Source organism: Megachile rotundata, chromosome 1, assembly GCF_050947335.1.
Source record: "Megachile rotundata isolate GNS110a chromosome 1, iyMegRotu1, whole genome shotgun sequence".
NCBI classification, from domain to species: Eukaryota; Metazoa; Arthropoda; class Insecta; order Hymenoptera; family Megachilidae; genus Megachile; species Megachile rotundata.
The window spans coordinates 21,696,820-21,717,261 of record NC_134983.1 but is presented as its reverse complement, the minus strand read 5'-3'; the positions used below and the strand labels follow the sequence as shown (position 1 = coordinate 21,717,261).

General features: G+C 30.0%; 3 protein-coding genes across 7 annotated transcripts; 2 read left to right on the top strand and 1 right to left on the bottom strand.

Moving 5' to 3' along the window:
• The first annotated feature begins 304 nt into the window (after positions 1–304).
• Positions 305–4,496, top strand: LOC100878477 (leucine-rich repeat-containing protein 40). Of its 2 annotated transcripts, XM_003700479.3 has the most exons (10): positions 317–684; positions 1,380–1,573; positions 1,643–1,846; positions 1,920–2,043; positions 2,168–2,337; positions 2,537–2,679; positions 2,776–2,976; positions 3,075–3,407; positions 3,511–3,696; positions 3,758–4,496. In XM_003700479.3, exons 1-10 carry the CDS (start codon positions 537–539, stop codon positions 3,867–3,869), a joined length of 1,815 nt encoding a protein of 604 aa, XP_003700527.2. In that variant the 5' UTR covers positions 317–536; the 3' UTR covers positions 3,870–4,496. The 2 variants fall into 2 exon arrangements, with proteins under 2 accessions (XP_012154347.2, XP_003700527.2); XM_012298957.2 differs by lacking the exon at positions 3,075–3,407 and having other exon boundaries at positions 305–684.
• LOC100878585 (dnaJ homolog subfamily B member 12) lies at positions 4,063–7,836 on the bottom strand. Of its 2 annotated transcripts, XM_003700480.3 has the most exons (8): positions 7,503–7,833; positions 7,063–7,213; positions 6,783–6,928; positions 6,572–6,712; positions 6,358–6,488; positions 6,181–6,296; positions 5,860–6,023; positions 4,063–5,743 (listed from the first exon to the last, which is right to left on the bottom strand). In XM_003700480.3, the coding sequence occupies exons 1-8, from the start codon at positions 7,633–7,635 to the stop codon at positions 5,631–5,633; spliced, it is 1,095 nt and encodes a 364-aa protein (XP_003700528.2). In that variant the 5' UTR covers positions 7,636–7,833; the 3' UTR covers positions 4,063–5,630. The 2 variants fall into 2 exon arrangements, with proteins under 2 accessions (XP_003700528.2, XP_076386062.1); XM_076529947.1 differs by lacking the exon at positions 4,063–5,743 and having other exon boundaries at positions 6,020–6,095; positions 7,503–7,836.
• Positions 7,837–9,018: 1,182 nt separating this feature from the next.
• On the top strand, positions 9,019–17,948 carry LOC100878697 (uncharacterized). 3 transcript variants are annotated; one of them, XR_001097583.2, is made up of 10 exons: positions 9,019–9,551; positions 9,850–10,084; positions 10,174–10,399; positions 10,472–10,788; positions 10,859–10,973; positions 11,052–11,340; positions 11,424–16,351; positions 16,460–16,612; positions 16,686–17,095; positions 17,406–17,948. XR_001097583.2 is itself a non-coding variant. In XM_012298961.2 (10 exons), exons 1-10 carry the CDS (start codon positions 9,398–9,400, stop codon positions 17,488–17,490), a joined length of 6,702 nt encoding a protein of 2,233 aa, XP_012154351.2. In that variant the 5' UTR covers positions 9,019–9,397; the 3' UTR covers positions 17,491–17,948. The 3 variants fall into 3 exon arrangements, 2 of the variants coding, with proteins under 2 accessions (XP_012154351.2, XP_012154349.2); XM_012298961.2 differs by having other exon boundaries at positions 11,445–16,351; positions 16,686–16,906; XM_012298959.2 differs by having other exon boundaries at positions 9,020–9,551; positions 16,686–16,906.
• Positions 17,949–20,442: the final 2,494 nt, after the last annotated feature.

Below are 20,442 nucleotides of genomic sequence, written 5' to 3'. Positions count from 1 at the left end.
CGATTATTAATTTGAATACCTCAAGAGCGGTAGATAAAAATAGTTATTGGCATTACAAACTACTTTATTCTTCTCAATAGTTTTTATTTATTAATTTCAGTCATTAAAATTATACTTACATATTATGTTTTACATATTTAAACAATTTTTATTAATTTTTGTATTACTGTTTCAATAGGAAAGTCTGCACATGTCTGTTCTGATTGGTTCAACATGCTCTAACTTATAGAATCGCATATGCGCATTTATGATGTGATACCGAATGTATATAACCAGCGATATAATGTTTATTTGAACGGGGTATAAATCTATTGTTGAAGTATAAAATAGACCTATCATCCTATAGGATGATTCATATTTCATGTACTGAAATACCGATCGTACAAAATATCAAAATGTTCGTTGCGCCTCCTACGATATAGAGCGGTGGATTTAGGAATGACAATATATGCTCATGTCATCAACGCGCAATGAATAAAATAATGAATTAATATTACGCTTATCAATCTGTAAACAATGTGTGCACTAAGAACAATATGAGTGGTGTTAAAAAAAAAGTCAATCATTTGGCAGTATTTAAGCAACGAACAAAAACTGACGACAATGCTGAACTGTCTGAGGTTATTATTATATCCGCAAGAAAAACTGGAAATTTAAATCTCTCGTCGAGAGGCTTGTCTACGGGTACACACGATAAACATGAAACTTTATTCAATGTTATTTACACGAATTTTGAACTCATTTGAATGCTTGATACCTCGATGTTGCACTTATCCATAAATTGATTTGCATGCTGTTCGTATTTGTATTTCATCGTCGTTTTCATGATTTTTTTATTTACATTATTTTAGCATTTATAATCAGAATATAAAGTGTTTAACAATTACGAAGAAAGAAATCGTTTATTTATAAATCATAATTCGGGTCTCAAATAATTATATATTTTAGGGACATTATAATAAATTTATGGAAATTAAATATATAAAAAGTACATATAAAAAAGGTGCACCCTTGGCTTCAAGCTTTCCAATAGCATTGCATTACTTACAATTAAATTATTATTAAAAGATGGAAAGACAATTATATTATTACCAGTACTTTTACACGCTTTTATTAAATGTAGCATGTCATTTTATCCATTAAATAGGTACTACACACAACACGTTTTATAGTCATAAAATTATTTTTTTTATTTTCATCCATAGATTGCTTTGCATGTTAGACTATGTATAATGCAATAGAGCAAGCCATACTCATGATATCATGCAAGATTCTTAGATATGGGATGTAAGGTAAGTTATAATTTGATATGTTAGTATCCAAAAGTAAATAATTTAAAAAATTTTATGATATACTAAAATTAATTATATTTATTGTAGTACCTAATAAAGTATGGAGTATAAATGAATTGACCGATGAAGAGGTAAAGGAGTTACATTATGAACTTGATTATGTACATGAAAATGAACGATGGTGGGAGCAAGAATTACTCAAGACATTGGACTTGAGTTTTAACAGCTTAGTTGTAATTGATTCTAAAATAGAATGTTTATCAGAGTTGACCACATTGCTTGTAAATATTAAAATGACTATGAAGCATTAAGTAATAGACTCTATCTAATAAAATGATATAACTTTTCAGTTACATGACAACTTGTTGGAAAATCTACCTCCTGAAATTGGTAATTTAAAGAAATTGGAAGTGTTAAATTTATCAAATAACAAGCTGAAACAATTACCACATCTATTTTACCAACTGAATGAATTACGTGAATTATGCTTGAAAAATAATAAGTTAAATAAACTGAGTCCAGCAATTGGAGACTTAATTATGTTGACTCATTTGGTAAATTGTAACAAATTTTTTATATGACAACATATTTCTATATATACATATTAATTATATTTTTTTTGTTTAGGATCTATCCAACAACAATTTATCTGAATTACCAATAGGTATGGGATATTTAGTGAGATTGAAATCTTTGGATTTAAGTCATAATCTGTTAACAGAATTACCACCAGATTTAACAAACATAAGAGGTATGACTTAGTGTAACAGAAATCATAAAATAGATATCAGTAGGAAAAGTAAATAGTTTCACACTGTTTCTTCCTGCATAATATGAATATTTAATAAAAAATCTATGTCTTCTTTCAATGATAGCGTTACAAAAGTTAGATGCAAGTTGTAATCAGTTGGAAGTGTTGCCACCTATGGGTGATTTGAGGAAGGTAGAAACAGTGATGTTGCAAACAAACAAATTAACAACATTCCCTGATATGTCTGGTTGTACATTATTAAGAATACTTCACTTGGCTGATAATAATATTACTGTACGTATTATTGTATGTTGATCTCAGCACATATAGTGATTGTTGTGTAAAATCAGTATGCAACTTATATTATGCAAATGTATTTTAATGTAACTGTGATAATGTACACTTCATTATTACAAGCATAATATTTTGAATAAATACATAACGTGTAGTAATAATAATTGTATTTATAACTATCCAAAATATAATTTTCTAGGAAATTGATATGTCTTGTTTGGAAGGTGTGGGACAGTTAAAAGTTTTGACATTAGGCAATAACAAAATTGAAACAATACCAGAGGATATAATAAAAATGGTATATTTAGAAATTTTTGATCTGTCACACAATAAATTAACTATGTATGTAGTTTGAATTATATTAACATTGCATTTTATTTTATCTTATTATAATCATATATACATTATCATTATTTTATTTCAATGTTTTCTTCGTAGGATACCGAGTTATGTTGGTATAATGCCGAATTTGAAACAATTTGTAATTAATGGAAATGATGTACAGAATATAAGAGCTGATATAATAAGGTGTGGTACACCTAGAATTCTAAAACACATACGACAAAGTATCGAAAGTACAAACTTAAATACAAAAGAATGTGTGATATCAGATGCCAATCCAAGTATTTATCCAGATAAGTATGTACACATCTTTAGATTTTGATCTGAACGCTTTCAGAGTGGAATTGAGGGTATTAACAACAGAGTATTAACAACAAAATTATTTAATCATTTAGATATACAATGCAAAGTACAAAATTGCTTAGTTTGGCTGGACTAAACCTCACTGAATTGCCGCAAGAAGTGTTGGAGAATGCATGTAAAGCTGATGTAGGCACAGTGGATTTAAGTAGAAATAAACTCTCAGAGTTACCTGATCAGATGTGTGTTATTGCTAAAGTTGCTGATTTAAAATTGACATCTAATGAATTAACACATCTACCAGAATGGATTGGTGAAAAATATAAACATTTGCAAGCTTTGGATTTAAGTAGAAATTTTCTAGAATCGCTACCTTCCACGCTTAGCTTACTGAAATACTTGCGAGAACTTAATATTTCATTTAACAGGTACTATGTACATACTACATATAAACAACTTAACAAATACAATTAATGTTTACTTGTACGTATTTTTAGAAGTTTTTAAAGTATACAAATGTTTTTAACACAGGTATAAAAAAATACCGGAATCTATTTACGATATTGACTCTTTGGAAATATTAATTGCAAATGACAACTCAATCACGGATATTGATGTACCATCTTTACAAAAATTACAAAAATTAGCAATATTAAATCTTGGAAACAATAACATTGGATATGTACCACCGGAGTTGGGTAACTTGAAGAATATAAGGTAAATAAATTTTAATACTGAGAATTCGAAAATAAAATCATGCATAATCAAATTCTTTCAGGAGTTTATTCTTATCTGGCAATTTATTTAAGCAACCACGGCAAGCAATTTTAGCAAAGTCTACAGAAGAAATTCTTGCATATCTTAGAGACAGAATACCTCGTTCAAATTGAAGAATTGTTGAAGTGCATTTAAATGTTTAGTCCACTTGGATAAATGTTGTACAAGAAGTAACAAAATATTTAAGATGCCAACTAAGAATTGTTATTTAAAAATCACATTTTATAAATAGATTATTTAATGAACCATAAATGAATATTTTATAAATTATTTTTCCTTGATACATTCATATAAAGAAAACAGATATTTAAGATGTTTCTAAAATTTCTTTATTTTGAAATTAATTAAAATATTTTGACATGTGTAACATACATTTAAATAAATATGTGCCATTAAATGAATCCTAAACAAATTTGATATGTGCGATTCAGTAAATCGGATCATATAAATATTTTCAATTTCGAACATTAATCATCACAAAATTGTTAAAAAAAGAATAAAACAATTAGTATTGATAATCTTAAACATCACACAAACAGGCTTTCCACAAAACGAGTACATTGATTATCTATCCTATATTACCCATATGTAACATTGTCATTTATAATTAACAACAGATACACATAGTTATTTTATCTTAAAAATTTTGTTCAATTTTATATTCATATAAAAATCTGTAACACGTTAATGTGTACGGTTTCTCGTCAGCAACTTAATAAAGGTCACTTGTTATAATTTTATCAGTGAAAATAAATCTACATAATGATTCTGATGTGTTCCTCTAATTAAATAATTTCATAAGTAGAATGATATATATTTATGTACGTGTATGTATGCTTCATAAACTACTTGCTTCTTTTGTTGCTTACAATATACCGTGCATATTTTGTATGTGATAACAGAAGGAATGTAACTAGTGTCATACTGCATTGAAGGGTAATAATTTATATATTGTGATAATATTTTTGATATTAATACTGTGAATCTAATTGTTCATTCGGACGAACAACAAAACTGGTTTGAATATAACTATTAACGCAATCAACATAGGCCTTACAAACTGGAATTGCTTCTTCAACATCAAAACAATTGTTTGTTTCCTTTTTATTTAACAGAAATGCGTACAACAATTTCACTTGATTCCTTCTAATGTTAATGACTTTAGCATACATTGTATAATTTATTTTTATATATCTTTATAAATATAATTATGATTAACGTTTAATGAGTTTTCTAAATCTTTGTTATCTAGAGCTTCTCATGTATAATCAGCTTTAATGTTGCAACAATACTTCTATCAAAATCATGAGAATTATTATATCCACGTCGAGCTTCAATTGATTATTGAACTATTATATTCAATGGCCTCCCCGACACGATAAGATTTAAACATTAAAATTTTATTGGCATTAAAGTATAGGCAAATACTTTAAAATCAATATTTTTACAACTGACTATGCCACTGAATTGTTCACTTATAGAAATCTAGATAATTTCGTCTAATAATATGCATAAATCAATTAACTTTTATAATCGCGTTATCAGTCTGATCAACTTTAAATTATAGGTTTAACTGGATTAAATATTATAAATTTATATTTCATGCTCAAATTTATCATACATGCAACTGCAATGAATCTGTTAACAACGAATTTACGATTTGAGAATAGAATAAAAAGCTTATATTCCCTATGTGAAAAATTCATAATGGACTGTGAAGAATATTATTTATAAATCTGGATGCGAAAATATATAATATATATTCGCATGTGTATTATGCTCAATATTCTTCACTTCATTAAATAATAACTACACACGTGTAAATACAATATACACCTATCTACAATAACATTCTATTCAATTATATAGTGTCGCTATGCTCCTTGTAATTCTTGTACCTTTTTACATGAAGGTGTGTCAATATTTTTAGCTTTGAAAAATAAATCTTGGTCTCCAAAATTTCTTGCTTTCCACATCATTGTATCCCCTAAAGGTTAAAAAAATTTATATCTGTAGTGCACTGTTATTTTTAAAGACAATAAGTAATGTAATGTGAGAATTAAATAATGAAATATGATAGAATCAATTGAGCTAGATACTTACTATAACTCTTCTCTCTGAAGCAGGCATGTCTCAAATTATTCAGGAACTCTTCTTCAACAGAAATTTCTAGCCTACGTAAACTGCCTTGATATTCAGTATGAAAGTTTTCTTTGACATAGTATGGCACCTTTAATCCTTGAGTTGTTCTCAGGACAGAATATTTTCTGTATACAAATTAAAATGTGCATACAATCATTTTCACACAAAAGTACACACTCTTGAAAATTCTTAAGATACTGGAAACAGCACCCAAGAAAAATAAAGTAATAGTACCGATTAAAACTAATTTATTCACTCTTAATAAATTGTAAGTACACTTACGCGTTAGAGTGCAAACTATATACAGGATCTGATATAAAGAAACTGCTCATCATAGTTAATAATATTAATAATAAAACAGGCAACATCTGAAGGAATGTGGTATATCCATTTGCTTGCTAAAAATTACAATTTTTGTCAAATTTACAATACATTAAAAATAAACATGTATTTACACACCTGAGAATGAGCATGCTGAGCTTGTGCATCTGCCTGCCTTGCCCATCTTCCAGAACGTCTTGTATAGAATTCCTGTTGTGGAAATCCACCTCCAAAGAACATATTAAACAACTCTTCTGCCGTAATATCAGCTGTAAAAAATTATTATCAGTTTGTCAATAATTACTAATTAAAATCAACAGTATTTGACATAATGCAAATATGTTGAAAGTACTTTCAAATCCTCTTGTATAATTGTAGTGTGCATGATTTTGTCTAGCTTGAACATTCTGTATCCTTTCTTCTTCTGGACCATACATATCATATTGTTTTCTTTTTTCCACGTCAGTAAGAATAGCAACAGCATTTCCAATAGCTGCATGTAACATATATTATATGTGATAAATTGAAAATGATAAATTTATGACAAGTAAAACATCATTTACCTTTAAACGCTTCAGCAGCACCTGGGGCTTTGTTTTTGTCTGGATGTAACTGAAGTGCTAATTTTTTATATGCTTTCTTGATATCACTATCTGTTGCTTCCTTGCTTACCCCTAAAATTTCATAATAATCTTTGCACTTTTTAATCCTGTAATCAAAATGACAATATTTACATTAATTATTTTTACATCAAATATAATCTTAACAAAGAATTAATAGTTCATCCACTAATGACAAAAGATATATTTATATGAATTCAATGGTTTTACATTATGTCTATACCTTTTAACATATTCAAGTTGTTCCTTTGAATAATCAGTTGAAACTTGAGTATATGTGGTTTCTTTAGTGGTTGTTTGACGTTTTCTGACAGTAGGTTCACCATCAGACTTTTGATTTTGTTTCGAAAGCATTGTTACTTTCGCTAATACATCTGTGAATATATATTCTTTTATGTTAATTTATTCTTTGCACAATAAATTAATACATTTTCATTACTGCAATTAATAACTTGTTTAGACATACTAGTCTTTTTTTTATTATATCATTGAATAATAGAAATACACGTAAACGAAAAATTTTGTTTTTCCATTATTGAGAAAACCATGCTTAAAATAATTTCTTACAAAATTTAATAACAACTTTATTAATAAAATATATAACTACTTAAACTTCAAGTAAGATTATATACAAACAATGACGTGTATTTTACGTTAGTTTACCTTCTGCTTTTTTTGTCGGATAAAGTTTCTGTGCTTTACGTACAAATTTTTCCGCCTCTTCATATTTCTTTTCTCGCAAGTATCTTTCAGCGAGTTCCATACACCGTTCTGCCTCATCTTTATTGCTATCCATGATTTCTACTAAAGACCGAATTAAAGCTTATCTTAATGCAATGACGGGGCAGAATAGTAAATAAATTCAATAAGAAAATTAATCCTTCGCCATAGCAATTTTAATAAGTTGCGTCATGAATACAGGAGGAGCTAAGTAGAGCACTGTACTACGTGTAATAAACCCTACTGTAAGCGCTGTCTTGCGCTATCTACGGCACACTGAACACTACTCACCAATGTGAATAATTTAACCAATTAGAAGTTATACATCAAATATTTAAAATGACAGTAATATCAAATAGTTTTTAAAGAAATAGTAAGATTTGTTATTATTAATACATGTGTACGTATTTGAATGGTCGAAAACTACCATAGAACTTTCAAATAAACTTTGTCAAAATGTTCATAAGAATGTAGATAGAGATTCTGGAAGAATAAATATGTTTTTTTTTAAGATACAAAATGAATTACATAGTATCAAATAATTATTAATTTTTTATAAATGTAAATAAAAGATAATTTTCATTCGATATAAGTTCGCCTTCCACAAGAACTTGAAAATCGATTTATTTCTGTAAATAGAATTCCTAGGGTGATATAGCTAGGTCGTAAATTAAGCCTTTTTAGTTAAAGTGAAATTGGAACTTACAGAATCATATGTTGCTATTTGTAAATTTACAAACTTTCTCATTTTTAGGTTGGAAAATCTGGAAACATTTAAGTTTTCAAATTTACCAATTTTTAATTACTGTACAAAAAGTTAGGATACCTTCCTATATGGCAATTCTAAGAACTATTACTATAGATTTGTTTGTGACATTATAACAGAAGTCTACTGTAAACATTCCATTCTACAACAGAATATAACTAGATGATGATTTAGTCTCACTAGCCTAGGGAAATTTTTATTCACAAATGTGATCCTCATCTAGTTTGTTTCCGACTTCGTGATATACTTGGCGGAGAAATATAAACGAATACCAATCGATGATAATGTGGTAACATACAAGACTACTTATCGACAATTGGGTAAAAATTATCGACAGTTAACGACGTAATCGACTTTATACTGAGATTATAATCTTAGGTAAAGGGAAATTTTAAAACTACCATCATAATTCTTATCTTTACCACTCTAAAATCGTAGGAGGCAAAACTACTGCTTGCACGGTTGGTAATGTAGGGCACCCTATTTCGTCTGTAATAGAACAATAGATGTGATAATATTAATACCATACATTGCATGATAAATTTATTTGATTCATACATATGCAATGTTACATGCATTCGTATATAATTTCATTTTACTATCTACTCCGTGATCAAAAGAAACGACAAATCCCTGCTTTCACCACAAAATTGACCGCTTGGTGCAGCACTTTGTTCAGCATCGCTAAATCTAAGAAGTAAACACTGTGTTCCCTTCTGATCGTAACAGGTTTCTGCGATAATTTATTGATAAGTAATCTGATTAATGAAATAAATATGCATACAATATGCAAATAGATTATTTCTGAATACTTTTTCAACGCTAACTCTGTTCAGTTTTTTCAGTCTCATCACGTTCTTGCTTATTTGCAATGCATGCGTGAGTAAACCAATCGCACCGCAGAGAATTTGAATTTAAAAGCGAGCTGAAGCAGTCGTCATTTCGAATGACAGTTGCGATCTGTGAAGTAGCGGGTAATGAGACTGCAAAGACGCAAAAATTAATGTAAGGACGAAGTAGCCACGCATTTAATTTTTTGTGCTGCTTCGTTCTAAATATCGCTAAAGTAAAAATGTCGAACAGTATTAAAGTGGGTATTAAATTGAGACCTTTAAATGAACAGGAAAAAAATGATAATTTATCAATACGATGGATCGTACAAGGAAATAATGTTGTTTCCTTGGATCTGGAAAGCAGAAAACTCGGGGATAATAAATTTCAATTTGGTACGATCGAAAATATTTTTATTGTAAAATATAACCATACTTATGATTCTTATTAGATGACATATTATGATTTTATTTTTACATGTTAGTAATTTATTAGTAAAAATAATTATTGATAAGTAAATAAGCGTTAAAATCTGTGGGTTATAATTGATTCGCCATTGGATTTTTTATTCTTTCAACTTTTTATGTCGCAAAACTTGTAATGCATTATATGTATTTATAACCCAATCAATGTGCTTTAGGTATCTTAATTTACTTCATACTTTGTATTTTTTATTCTTTTATCAAATTTCAGATTACATTTTTGATACGAATACAACCAATTCCATTGTATTCAATAGTATTGTGAAACCTATCGTTGATGGTGCTATAGATGGTTTTAATGGCATAATATTTTCTTATGGTCAAAGTAATTCAGGTAAAACATATACCATGTTAGGTGCTTTAGAAGAACCAGGAATAATACCTCATACAATTAATTACATATTTCATGCTATTTCAAATATGAGTGGACGTCAATTTTTGTTAAGGTTTGTGTTACTAATTAATGTTGCTTTATTTAAGAATACAAACAGAAATTATTGTCTAATGATTCTATGGATAAATTCTCACCTTTCAGGGTATCTTATTTAGAAATTTACGATGAAAAAATACATGACCTTTTAAGTGAAACTGATATCGATTTAAGATTACATGATAGCGAACAAATAATCATTAACTGTAAAGAAGAAATTACAAACTCTGCAAATAATATGTTGTCTATTATGAAAAGAGGAATAAAGAATAAAAAGATGAAAGAAACTAATGGAACTGAATATAATAGAAGTCATAGTGTATTTCGGATTGTAAGATAACATAAGATATTTTATATTTCAAGTGCTCTATAGTTTGGTACAATAAATCAACATCATTTTTAGACAATTGAAAGTCAAGAAATTGAAGCAGACTCAAAACATTGTGTACTAGTATCGCAGTTAAATTTAGTAGATCTTGCTGGTTTTGTAAAGATTCATCATAATGATCTTATTGAAGAACATCAAATTGATGCATCAGTTGCTACTTTAGAATCGCTAATTATACAATTGACTCGAACACAAGCTGTTCAGAAACAAACTGATTATAATAATACTAATGTAACAGAATTGTTACAGTCATCGTTAGGTGCTAATGCTTTAACAGCATTAATATGTACTGTAACACCTGTTGCTTTGGATGAGACATACTACACTCTATCGTTAGTATACCAGTATTATATTACTGATGTATTTATTATCATTTTTTTAACATTTTGTTTCAATTATTAGACTTGCATCTCAAGCCAAAAATATTAAAATTATGCCACAAAGATGCATGAGGTCTGATACATCACTTCTATTAAATCACACAAAACAATTAATTAAACTTCAAACAGAACTAAAGGTTCGTATTATTATCTGTACTTTTATTTTAAGAATTACAACATTTTCTTAATATTTTATTTTTAAATCATTTTATTAGAAAATAAGAAATGAAAATTCTATAGAGTGTGAAGAAGTAGAATCTAATAATTTACAAGAGAAACATCACATTAATTCCTTGTTAGAACGTATAAAATTATTAAAGACTCAAATTATTACTGGCTGTACGAAAAATTGTGAAGAATCATCTAAACATAAATCTAGAAGAATACCCAAACTGTATTTACCTACGCTTCCTACTATAATTGGCTTACCTACAATAAAAGAAATGTCACCGGAAAAACCGTGCCGAAAAAGCATTAGAGAATCAGGTGATCTTATGAATCAGAGTAAGTACATATCTATCTGTGCAATTCATTTGCTTAAACTACTGTTTATGGTTCAGTAAGTTAGTCTTACTTTATATTCTCAGCATTTGAAACAACCTTCGCAGATTTTGAGACGGAATTACTTAAGAATAAATTAAGTCGTGAAACCAAAGAAAATGGAAATTGTACCGAAGAAAGATGCATTGAATGTACAGAAAATGGTTTTGGTATTACATCTTCGAATAATAGTTCCTCTGTAACACCTGAAAAGCAAAATCTTTCGGTACAACCCTTAAGCACACCAAAGAACGTTTTACGGAAGTATATTTCAGATTTGACAAAAGATCTTACGGAGCTTCGTGAATTTACAACCTTAGAGAAACAATTGATGTGTGAAACAAATTATTGCGACGTACATAATGTAGAAACACGCGAGACCAAAGCTGGAGGGACTGACGACTCATCCTCAAATCTAATAATACAATTAGCAGAAGACAAGGTTAAATTAACAGAAGAATTAGAATTAAAAATTCAAGAACTTGATGGAATTAAAAATGATATTCAAAGTTTTAGATTAGATATCGAACAATTACAAAAGACTATTTATTTACTGACACGTGAAAACGCAGAATTGTCAAATAAATTAATTGCTGAAAAAGAACATTCCAAACAAACTGAACTGGATTTGAAGAACACAATCGAGGTACTTCATACACGTATTTCGAATATCACAGCCGAAAAAATAAATTCAGAAAATGATTTAATAATTATGAGTCAAAAATTACAAAATGCACATTTAAAAACTTCGGAAGTATGCAGCGATGAAGAGTTAATGACCAAATATCAAAAAAGAATTGATGCATTGAAAACAGAAAACATTGAATTGTCATCTATCATTGCAGAGAAAGATAAAGAACTTGAAACTATTAAAGAAAGTAAATCGCTTTTGTATGATCATGAATGTATGTACAAGGATAAAGTTGCAGCTCTTACAGAAAATAGTAAATTCTTAATTCTGGAAAATAGCGAGCTCTCTACGGACTTAATGGATAAGATCGAAGAAAATGAAATGTTAAAAAAGGAATGTGACGTTTTGAGAAGTAAACTATCTGCAATGGGAGAAGTGAATTCTGATGAAGATGACACAGAGCGATTAAGATCAGCGAATAAACTTTTGAAAGCTGAGATTGTAGAATTAAAAATGAAAATAACAATGTTAACGGATGAGAATACAAAGTTTTCGAATAATTTATTGGAAACTATAGAAGACCTTGAAAATTCACGGAGTGAAAAACAAGACAATAGCTCATTATATTTATCCACGGCATCTGACTATAAAAATAGTTTTATACAATTAAATGGACCTAAACAACTATCCCAAAATGAAAGTAGCGAGATATTAGCAAATAGAGTTGTTATGTTACAGGAAAAGATCAATCATTTGACTCACTTAAATAAAAAATTAAGCGACTTAAAATTATCATCTTGCAATCAGTGTGCTCATTTGAAGAATCTGAACGAGAGCCGTAGGGCTTTGAAACTTGAAGCGACACTTTTAAATCATAAATTGGAGGACTTGCAAAGAAAATTTGATCAAAAATGTGCTGATACAGAAGCTTTGAAAATTAAAGTAAATCAGGAGTTGAATTTAAGTTTTGGCGATACGTCTTTCAATACTACTTTTTCGGAGGGAATGAATGTAACTTTCGTAGAAGAAAAAGTTCAACATTTAAGCAGTGAATTACAAGCATTGAAGGATAACCATGACAAATTGTCAGTACTGTACAAAGAGAAGTGCGATGAGCTCGAAAAACTACATGATGAAGTAGTGGATACAAAAAATACTGATAGTGGCTCGAAACCAAAGAAGTCTGTACTTAAAACTGAGAATAGAATCGAAAGAATCCAAAAGAGTATTGACTTAGTCAAGGACGACATAGATGAATTAAAGAAAAATAGCATGAACTTTACTTCTGTACTTAATAAATTTAGGACAGAAAAAGCGAAACTACTCGATGAAATTAGTACATTAAAGAGCATCAATGAGGAATTACAGCAGAAGGTGTCTGATAATGAAATATCAGCAGCCATAGCTACAGAGAAAGCACAACTTCTTGAAAGTGAAATGGTAAATATGAGCAAAGAAATTGAACAATTCTCTGCACTTGAAAAAACGATAAAAAGCGAAAAGCTGGTACTGGAAGTGGAATTGGAAGATTTGAAAGTCGAAAAAGAAAATAAAGATATTCTTATCATAGAATTACATAAAACGATCGATGACTTAAACGAATCTATTTCATCATTGAAAACTGAATTGAACTTGATGACTAATCAAAAGAACGAATTAACTATTTCCACGGAATTGATTAAACGTAAGTATCAAAATGAGCTGGAGTCGTTTAGAAAACACTATGAAGAACTAGAGAAAGAAAATGCAAAAAGTACAGAAGCTGAGAAACTTGCATCATTAAAGGTAAAGGAATTGGAGTCAGATATAGAAAAGCTTCAAGCAGATTTGACAAGACAAGAAGATCTGTGCAAAGAACTTCAACGAAAAATATGTCAGCTAGAAAATCTTTTACAAGAGAACGAAAATGAAAAAGAAGCACTTAAGGAAAAGCTGCAAACACTTGAAGGTAAATTGATTGATTCTGAAAATGAGTTAGTGACTAAGTATAAAAATGAATTTGAAAGCTTAACAATGAAGTTTGAGGAATACACCAAAGAGTCTGAAATTAAATTAAACAAAATTAATGAAACGTTGAACGAGTATGCTACTGAAAATGATAATTTAAAACAGAAACTTGAAAAGCTTCAAGATATTGAATTAAAATTCAATGAAATAAAGAACAAAGGAAAAGATATATTAAACAAAGAGAAACTTTTGTGTAGTGATAATAAAAAATTGAAAGAAGAATTGGATACTGTCAAAGAATGTATGGTCAATGAATTGAAGTCGCTTAAGAATAAAATAAATTCCACAGATATTTTGAACAAAACTGCAAATGAAATTTTTATAATGTTCCTGCAAGCAGTTATGTCCAAAGAAGAAGAAATAATTAAAACAATGAGAGAATCATTTGAGAAAGATAAACAACAATTGGAGGATGAAAAACAACAAAGTGCAGATGCAGAGAAACGCATGACACTATGGATGAAAGAACTTGAATCAGAAACTGAAAAATTACAAAAGGATTTAACGAAACGGGAAACTTTATGTTCGGAACAGCAAAGTAAAATTTGTCGTTTGGAACATCTTCTAAGTGAAAATAACTATGAGAAAGAGATACTTAAAGAAAAAATAGAAGCACTCGAAAGTGATTTGGGTAATTTGCAAACGGAACTAGACAAGCAAAGTACTGTGGATATTCAACAAAAAGAAGAAGAAATTATTAGTGCCCAAAAAAGAGAAAAGAAGATACAAGAAATTTATAAGAAGAAGGAACTTGAAATTCTTTCTAAAATGAAATTTGAGAAAGAATTGTACGAGAAAAGAATAGAAGATCTTAATTGTATTATAGAAACCTATAAAACAACAAATTTGGAATTGAAGAATAATATTGAAGGTCTTGAAGCAAATGAGAAACAGCTTAAAAATATTATAGATGCAAATTCTTCTGAATTAAAACAGAACAATCAACGAATAAAGGAATTAAATTTTGATTTTGAACAACTTACAGAAGCTTACAATGAAGTAAATCAGGAACTTAAACAGAAAACATCACAAATTGAAAACATTACAGCACTCTTAAAACATAAGTGTGACATGCTGTCTGAATACAAAACTAAACTTGAAATTGTCATGCCAGATTATGAAATGTTGAAAAATCAAGTTAAAGAGCGAAAAGAATGTATAGAACGCTATAAAGAAGAAATAGAAGAACTTAAAATGGAGAAGGAAAAACAAATTGAAATAATTAAAGACAAATTAAATTCTGAAGAGATAAAAAATGTAGGATTAAATAAGCAACTGAACGAATTGAATAACAGGAGCATAGCTTTGGTAGAGGAATTAGATAATCTGAAGGAAAAATATGAAGAATTGCAACATGCAAATACAAAATTGGAAAGAAAGATCAGAAATAGTACAAGTAAACTAAAAGCTGAAGCAGAAATGGAGGAATTAAGAGACATAAATAAAACATTAAAAAATAATTTAGAAGGAGCCAGTAATCGCATAACTGAGATGCAAGAAAATAAAAATAAAATTTTGAAAGAATTAGTCAATTTGAAAGGTCAATATGAAGTATTGTTGCAAGAAAATGTTGAACTGAAGAAAACACTCTCATCGTACAAACAAAACATTCCATATTTATCCCTGGAAGAATATGATTCTCTTCTTCAAGAAAAGAATAAAATAGCATTAGAATTAGAAGGTAAAAAGTTATTATTGAATCAAAGAGAGAAAGAGATAAAATCACACATAAGTCAAATAAAAGATTTAACTGTTAAAAACAGAGATTTTGACAACCAATTGCAAAAATATACTACTATCATTAATGAACGTGATACAGAAATTGCGGACTTGAAGAATAGGCTGTATGATGATCAAGCAGGAAATAAACTGGTTACTGAATTAGAAGAAAAATTGAAACTTTTGGAAGAAAGAAACAAGAAACTCGAGGATCAACTGCAGTTAAATAATAATGAAAAAGTGTTTCGCTTATTAAGGAAAGAAAATTCAGAATTACAAATTAAGCTTAATGAATATGAGAATAAATTAGATCTAAGAAGTAGTAGCAATAGTTCAAGATCAGTTAGTCCAGCCTTTGAAAATACCAGAAGAAGGCATAGTAGGAATGAGATATTTAACCAGAGAAGACAATTGGAAGATGTTATTTCTAATATAGATATCGATGAAGATGAAGAAACCTGTCAAATATTGAGGAAAAAGATTCAAGAATTAGAATTACAATTGGCAGCAAAAGAAGGTCAAATTTCAGCTTTAGAAATTCAGATCCAAAGTGAATATTTCCCTTATCAACAAAAATGTAAGGAGCTTGAAAAAAATTTGTTGGCATATCGTTTACGGGTAAGTATAAACTTTTGATCTTTTATAACATCTTTTAAAGCAATTTGCAGATAAACAGACACTGTTCGATCAGTAAGATGGAGTAGTAATTCAGCTGTTTTTTTTCAGAACACTGAACTTAATTCTGATGTACGACAACTTCAAAAAACTATAACAGATATAAACGGATGGGAATGCGATACTTGTAGACGGTGGCAAATTAATAAAAGAGACAAAGATTGTCAAACAGAAATTCGCAATCTCAGTAATGGAATAATTGATGTATGCAAATACAATAGGAATGCAAAATGTGTGATGCTATAAATTAATATTAATCGTAATAATCTGATTATAGGATCATGCAAAGATAATGAAATTAAAGAAAGAAAAAGGATTATTAAAAGATATGTGCATTTCACGATGTCGACGAATAAAAGAATTAGAGGAGAAAGTAAAAGAATTGGAAGAGCTGCAGAGTACACCGGCTTTAAAATCTGCTGAATCTTTACAAGACAAGCAATGCGCTTCCTTGATGTATTTTAAAAAATCATTTGACTTGGAGAAGAATGTGAAACCGTGAGAAACACATTTCTTGAAACATATTTGGCTTAAAACTATGCTATCAAGATTAAATTTCTTTTTACTGATGCTTAACTGCTAAACTGTAATTAACTACAGGAATGAAAGCTTCCGTACTATATCTTTATTAATGTGTGCAATGTAGAGCAACTATTATGATTTAACGATGTTAAATTTAATTATAAAGTTATGTATATTTATTTTTTTTTTACAAGCAGTATTTGAATGACGCAATTTATGCAATTTATTTAAGAATGCGTTATTTATAATTTTATCAACAGTACAACATTGGTTGATAAAAATTAACTGCTTCATGCGTAGGAATAATATGTTAACATTCTTTGTTAGCTGTTTATATATTTTGCACTATCTGTTTTTCATTTTCATGCGCATCTATTTGCATGTTCAGTTTATTGTTGCATTTTATTTTTATATTGCCTTATTACCCAAAGTTCGATTTGTTGGCGTTACATATTGTATTTATTATTTTCTACAGAGAGATGAAAGAAAACGTTCCATCGACGTTAGTAGAACTAACAAATTTTTCAAATTATAGACGAAGCATACGGAATAAATACTGAAGATAGTCTTCCAGATCGTTAAAACACAAAGTATCGTTAAGTGTAAAGAAACTGCTATTCAAGTATTATATTCATTCCTTCCGTTTTCGGGATAATGTAAATACTAATAGAATTAAGGTATTTATATCGGAGGCATTATATTTTTGTATTTTCTTAAGTCTTGTGTACAGAACAGTAGAACTAATTTTTATATACATCTCGTGACGTTAAAGGTGGCTAGATAGACGTTATATTTTTTACGCCATCTTTATATACGAACTGTGATTCACAAAAACATTCACAATATAATTGTATTGATACATATAAAATGTGCCATAAATTAATATTTCCTTAGAGTTCAAATCTAAACTATATGCGTATATTGTTTAATTATAATATGTGACAGTAAAAAATGTGTTTATCAAGTTTATTTGTAACAATTTAATTAAAAAGTAACAATAAAAGAAGTATTATATAAATTTATCTATAAAAATCATATTATAACCCAGAAACATGTCCGTGGAACACTTTTTAAGGGATACATAAGAACTATTTACGTCATCATCGTGGGTGCCCCGACTACTTTTTCTTTGATTACTTTCTTTGTAAAAATAGCATGGGCGTTCCACAAGATAGTTATTAAATGATTAAACAATAAGTTTAATTAAGTTATGCACTGTATGAAAAGTCGTGAAAATAAAGAAAAATTTATCAACAATCATTGTGTATTTATTGTTACCTAAAAAACCCAACAGAATAAAAATTTACATATTCGAAAGAGAAAATTTGTAAAATTACAATCGTAGCTCTTAAATTCTAAATTCTAATTCTAAATTAAATTCTAATCGTAGCTCTTAGCTCGGTATAGTTCTCTGAAGATTTTTTAAAGCCTTCAGAGAACTATACCAATTACCAGGTCACACCACGTGGAGGTGGCTACGATAGCGACCCACCCTAACTCCAAATCCCTTCCTCCCTCCAAATGCAACCTCATTTATCAGAAGGATAAATGAGTTCTAACTCTACATAGCTCATAGGCTCGCATATACAAGTTCTTTACCACAATCCAGTAAAGAACTTGTATCACACACACACACACGTACATTAACTTAATACTAATCGCAAGGGATCCCACACACGCACGCTTAACTTATTCTAAACGCCGCACGGTACCTCTCATTCTAAGATTGCACTCAAATAATCTATGACGAATTCAAAAAGCAAAGGGGAAGAAAAGAAAGTTAGAAGAACTTTCGCAAAGAAGCTAAGAAAGTTAGAAGAACTTTCGCAAAGAAGTTAAGAAAGTTAGAAGAACTTTCGCAAAGAAGCTAAGAAAGTTAGAAGAACTTTCTGTGAAAAAAGGGGACCATTATTTTTCGCCAAGTGAACCTTGCTTTCCATGGGTCAAAGGGTAGCCCATAGTGGCTTACGTGAACCACGACGGCAAAGATGAACCGAAGATACCTTTGGCAAGAGCGAGTGATACACCCCAGTTGGCGGAGGGTTTCCCATTTCTGACGCGCGGGCGACTTATACAGAGGACACCCTTACCGTGATGCCCCTTGGCAGTATGGCGGCAGATCAGGGGGGCACATCATGCTATGAGAGGTGCTCCCCCCGACCGGCCCCGCCGGGCAAAGAATATCACTCGCGCTACACCGGCACTTGCAGCTCACCTCTACCGCGTGTTCACAGCGCTATGAACCCCCAATGATCCACTTGGGCGCAGAACGATTGACAAAAAATAAGTGGGATACTACAAGCTAACGCGCACAAAGTTTGAGAATTGTGAAGATGAGTGCAAGTTGGAATGAGAGGTACTTACAAGGACCCACCCGCCCTACCCACGAGCACACATAACTTAGAACTAACGCACGCATAAAAGTAACTTAAAACTAGCGCACGCATCCCTCGATGATCCCACGATGATCCCACGATGATCCCACGATGATCCCACGATGATCGATGTCTTCAATGATGAACTATTCATTACCTGTAAAATAAATAGGTGTGAGAATGAAGAAAGGAAACAGAAAAGGAAATACAAGATTATCTAGTTAAAATAAAAACCTGAAATATCTGAATGAAATTAAGGCAAACAAGAATTATTAACACAAAAACCTGAGACGTCTCAATAAAATTAAAACAAACAGGACTCGTTAAAATAGAACCCTGAAACATACAAATACAATTGAGACACATATGAATAAATAAATTACTTGCATAAAATAAAAACCTGAAACATACAAAATCGATTAAGCCCTAAATGTGCCTTTTGTTCTAAAATTGCACTTGTATAATTTAAAACTTTGTAGAGAAAAGGGGTAAAGAAGAAAGTTGGAAGAACTTTCTTTTAAGTTTCGAGCAATTGACAATAAAAATGATAGGCTATTACTACAATCTAATATGTAACAAGTTAAAGAATATTTGTAAAGATAAGTGCAAGTTAGAACAAAAGGCACTTTGCGCAAGCTTTTCGCCACATGTGGCGAAAAACCTGCGCCCGAGCCCACCCAACCTCCCACAGCTCGGAATTAGAATAAAACTAATGCACTGATCATAACTTATCAAAAATTAAATTCTGAAACAGAGAAAAATTTATTAACATAGAAAATTAGGCGAAGGAGTAAAATATTTTAAATAAAGTCGCGAAATAAAACCGTAGCCCTCAGCTCGGTATAGTTTTCTAAAGACTAAAAAATCTTTAGAAAACTATACCGATTACCGGGTCACACCACGTGGAGGTGGCTACGATAGTGACCCACCCTAACTCCAAATCCCTTCCACCCTCCAATTGCAACCTCATTTATCGGAAGGATAAATGAGTTCTGACTCTACTTAACTCATAAGCTCGCACATACAAGTTCTTTACCACAATCCAGTAAAGAACTTGTATCACACGCACACACATACATTAACTTAATACTAATCGCAAGGGGCCCCACACACATACGCTTAACTTATTCTAAACGC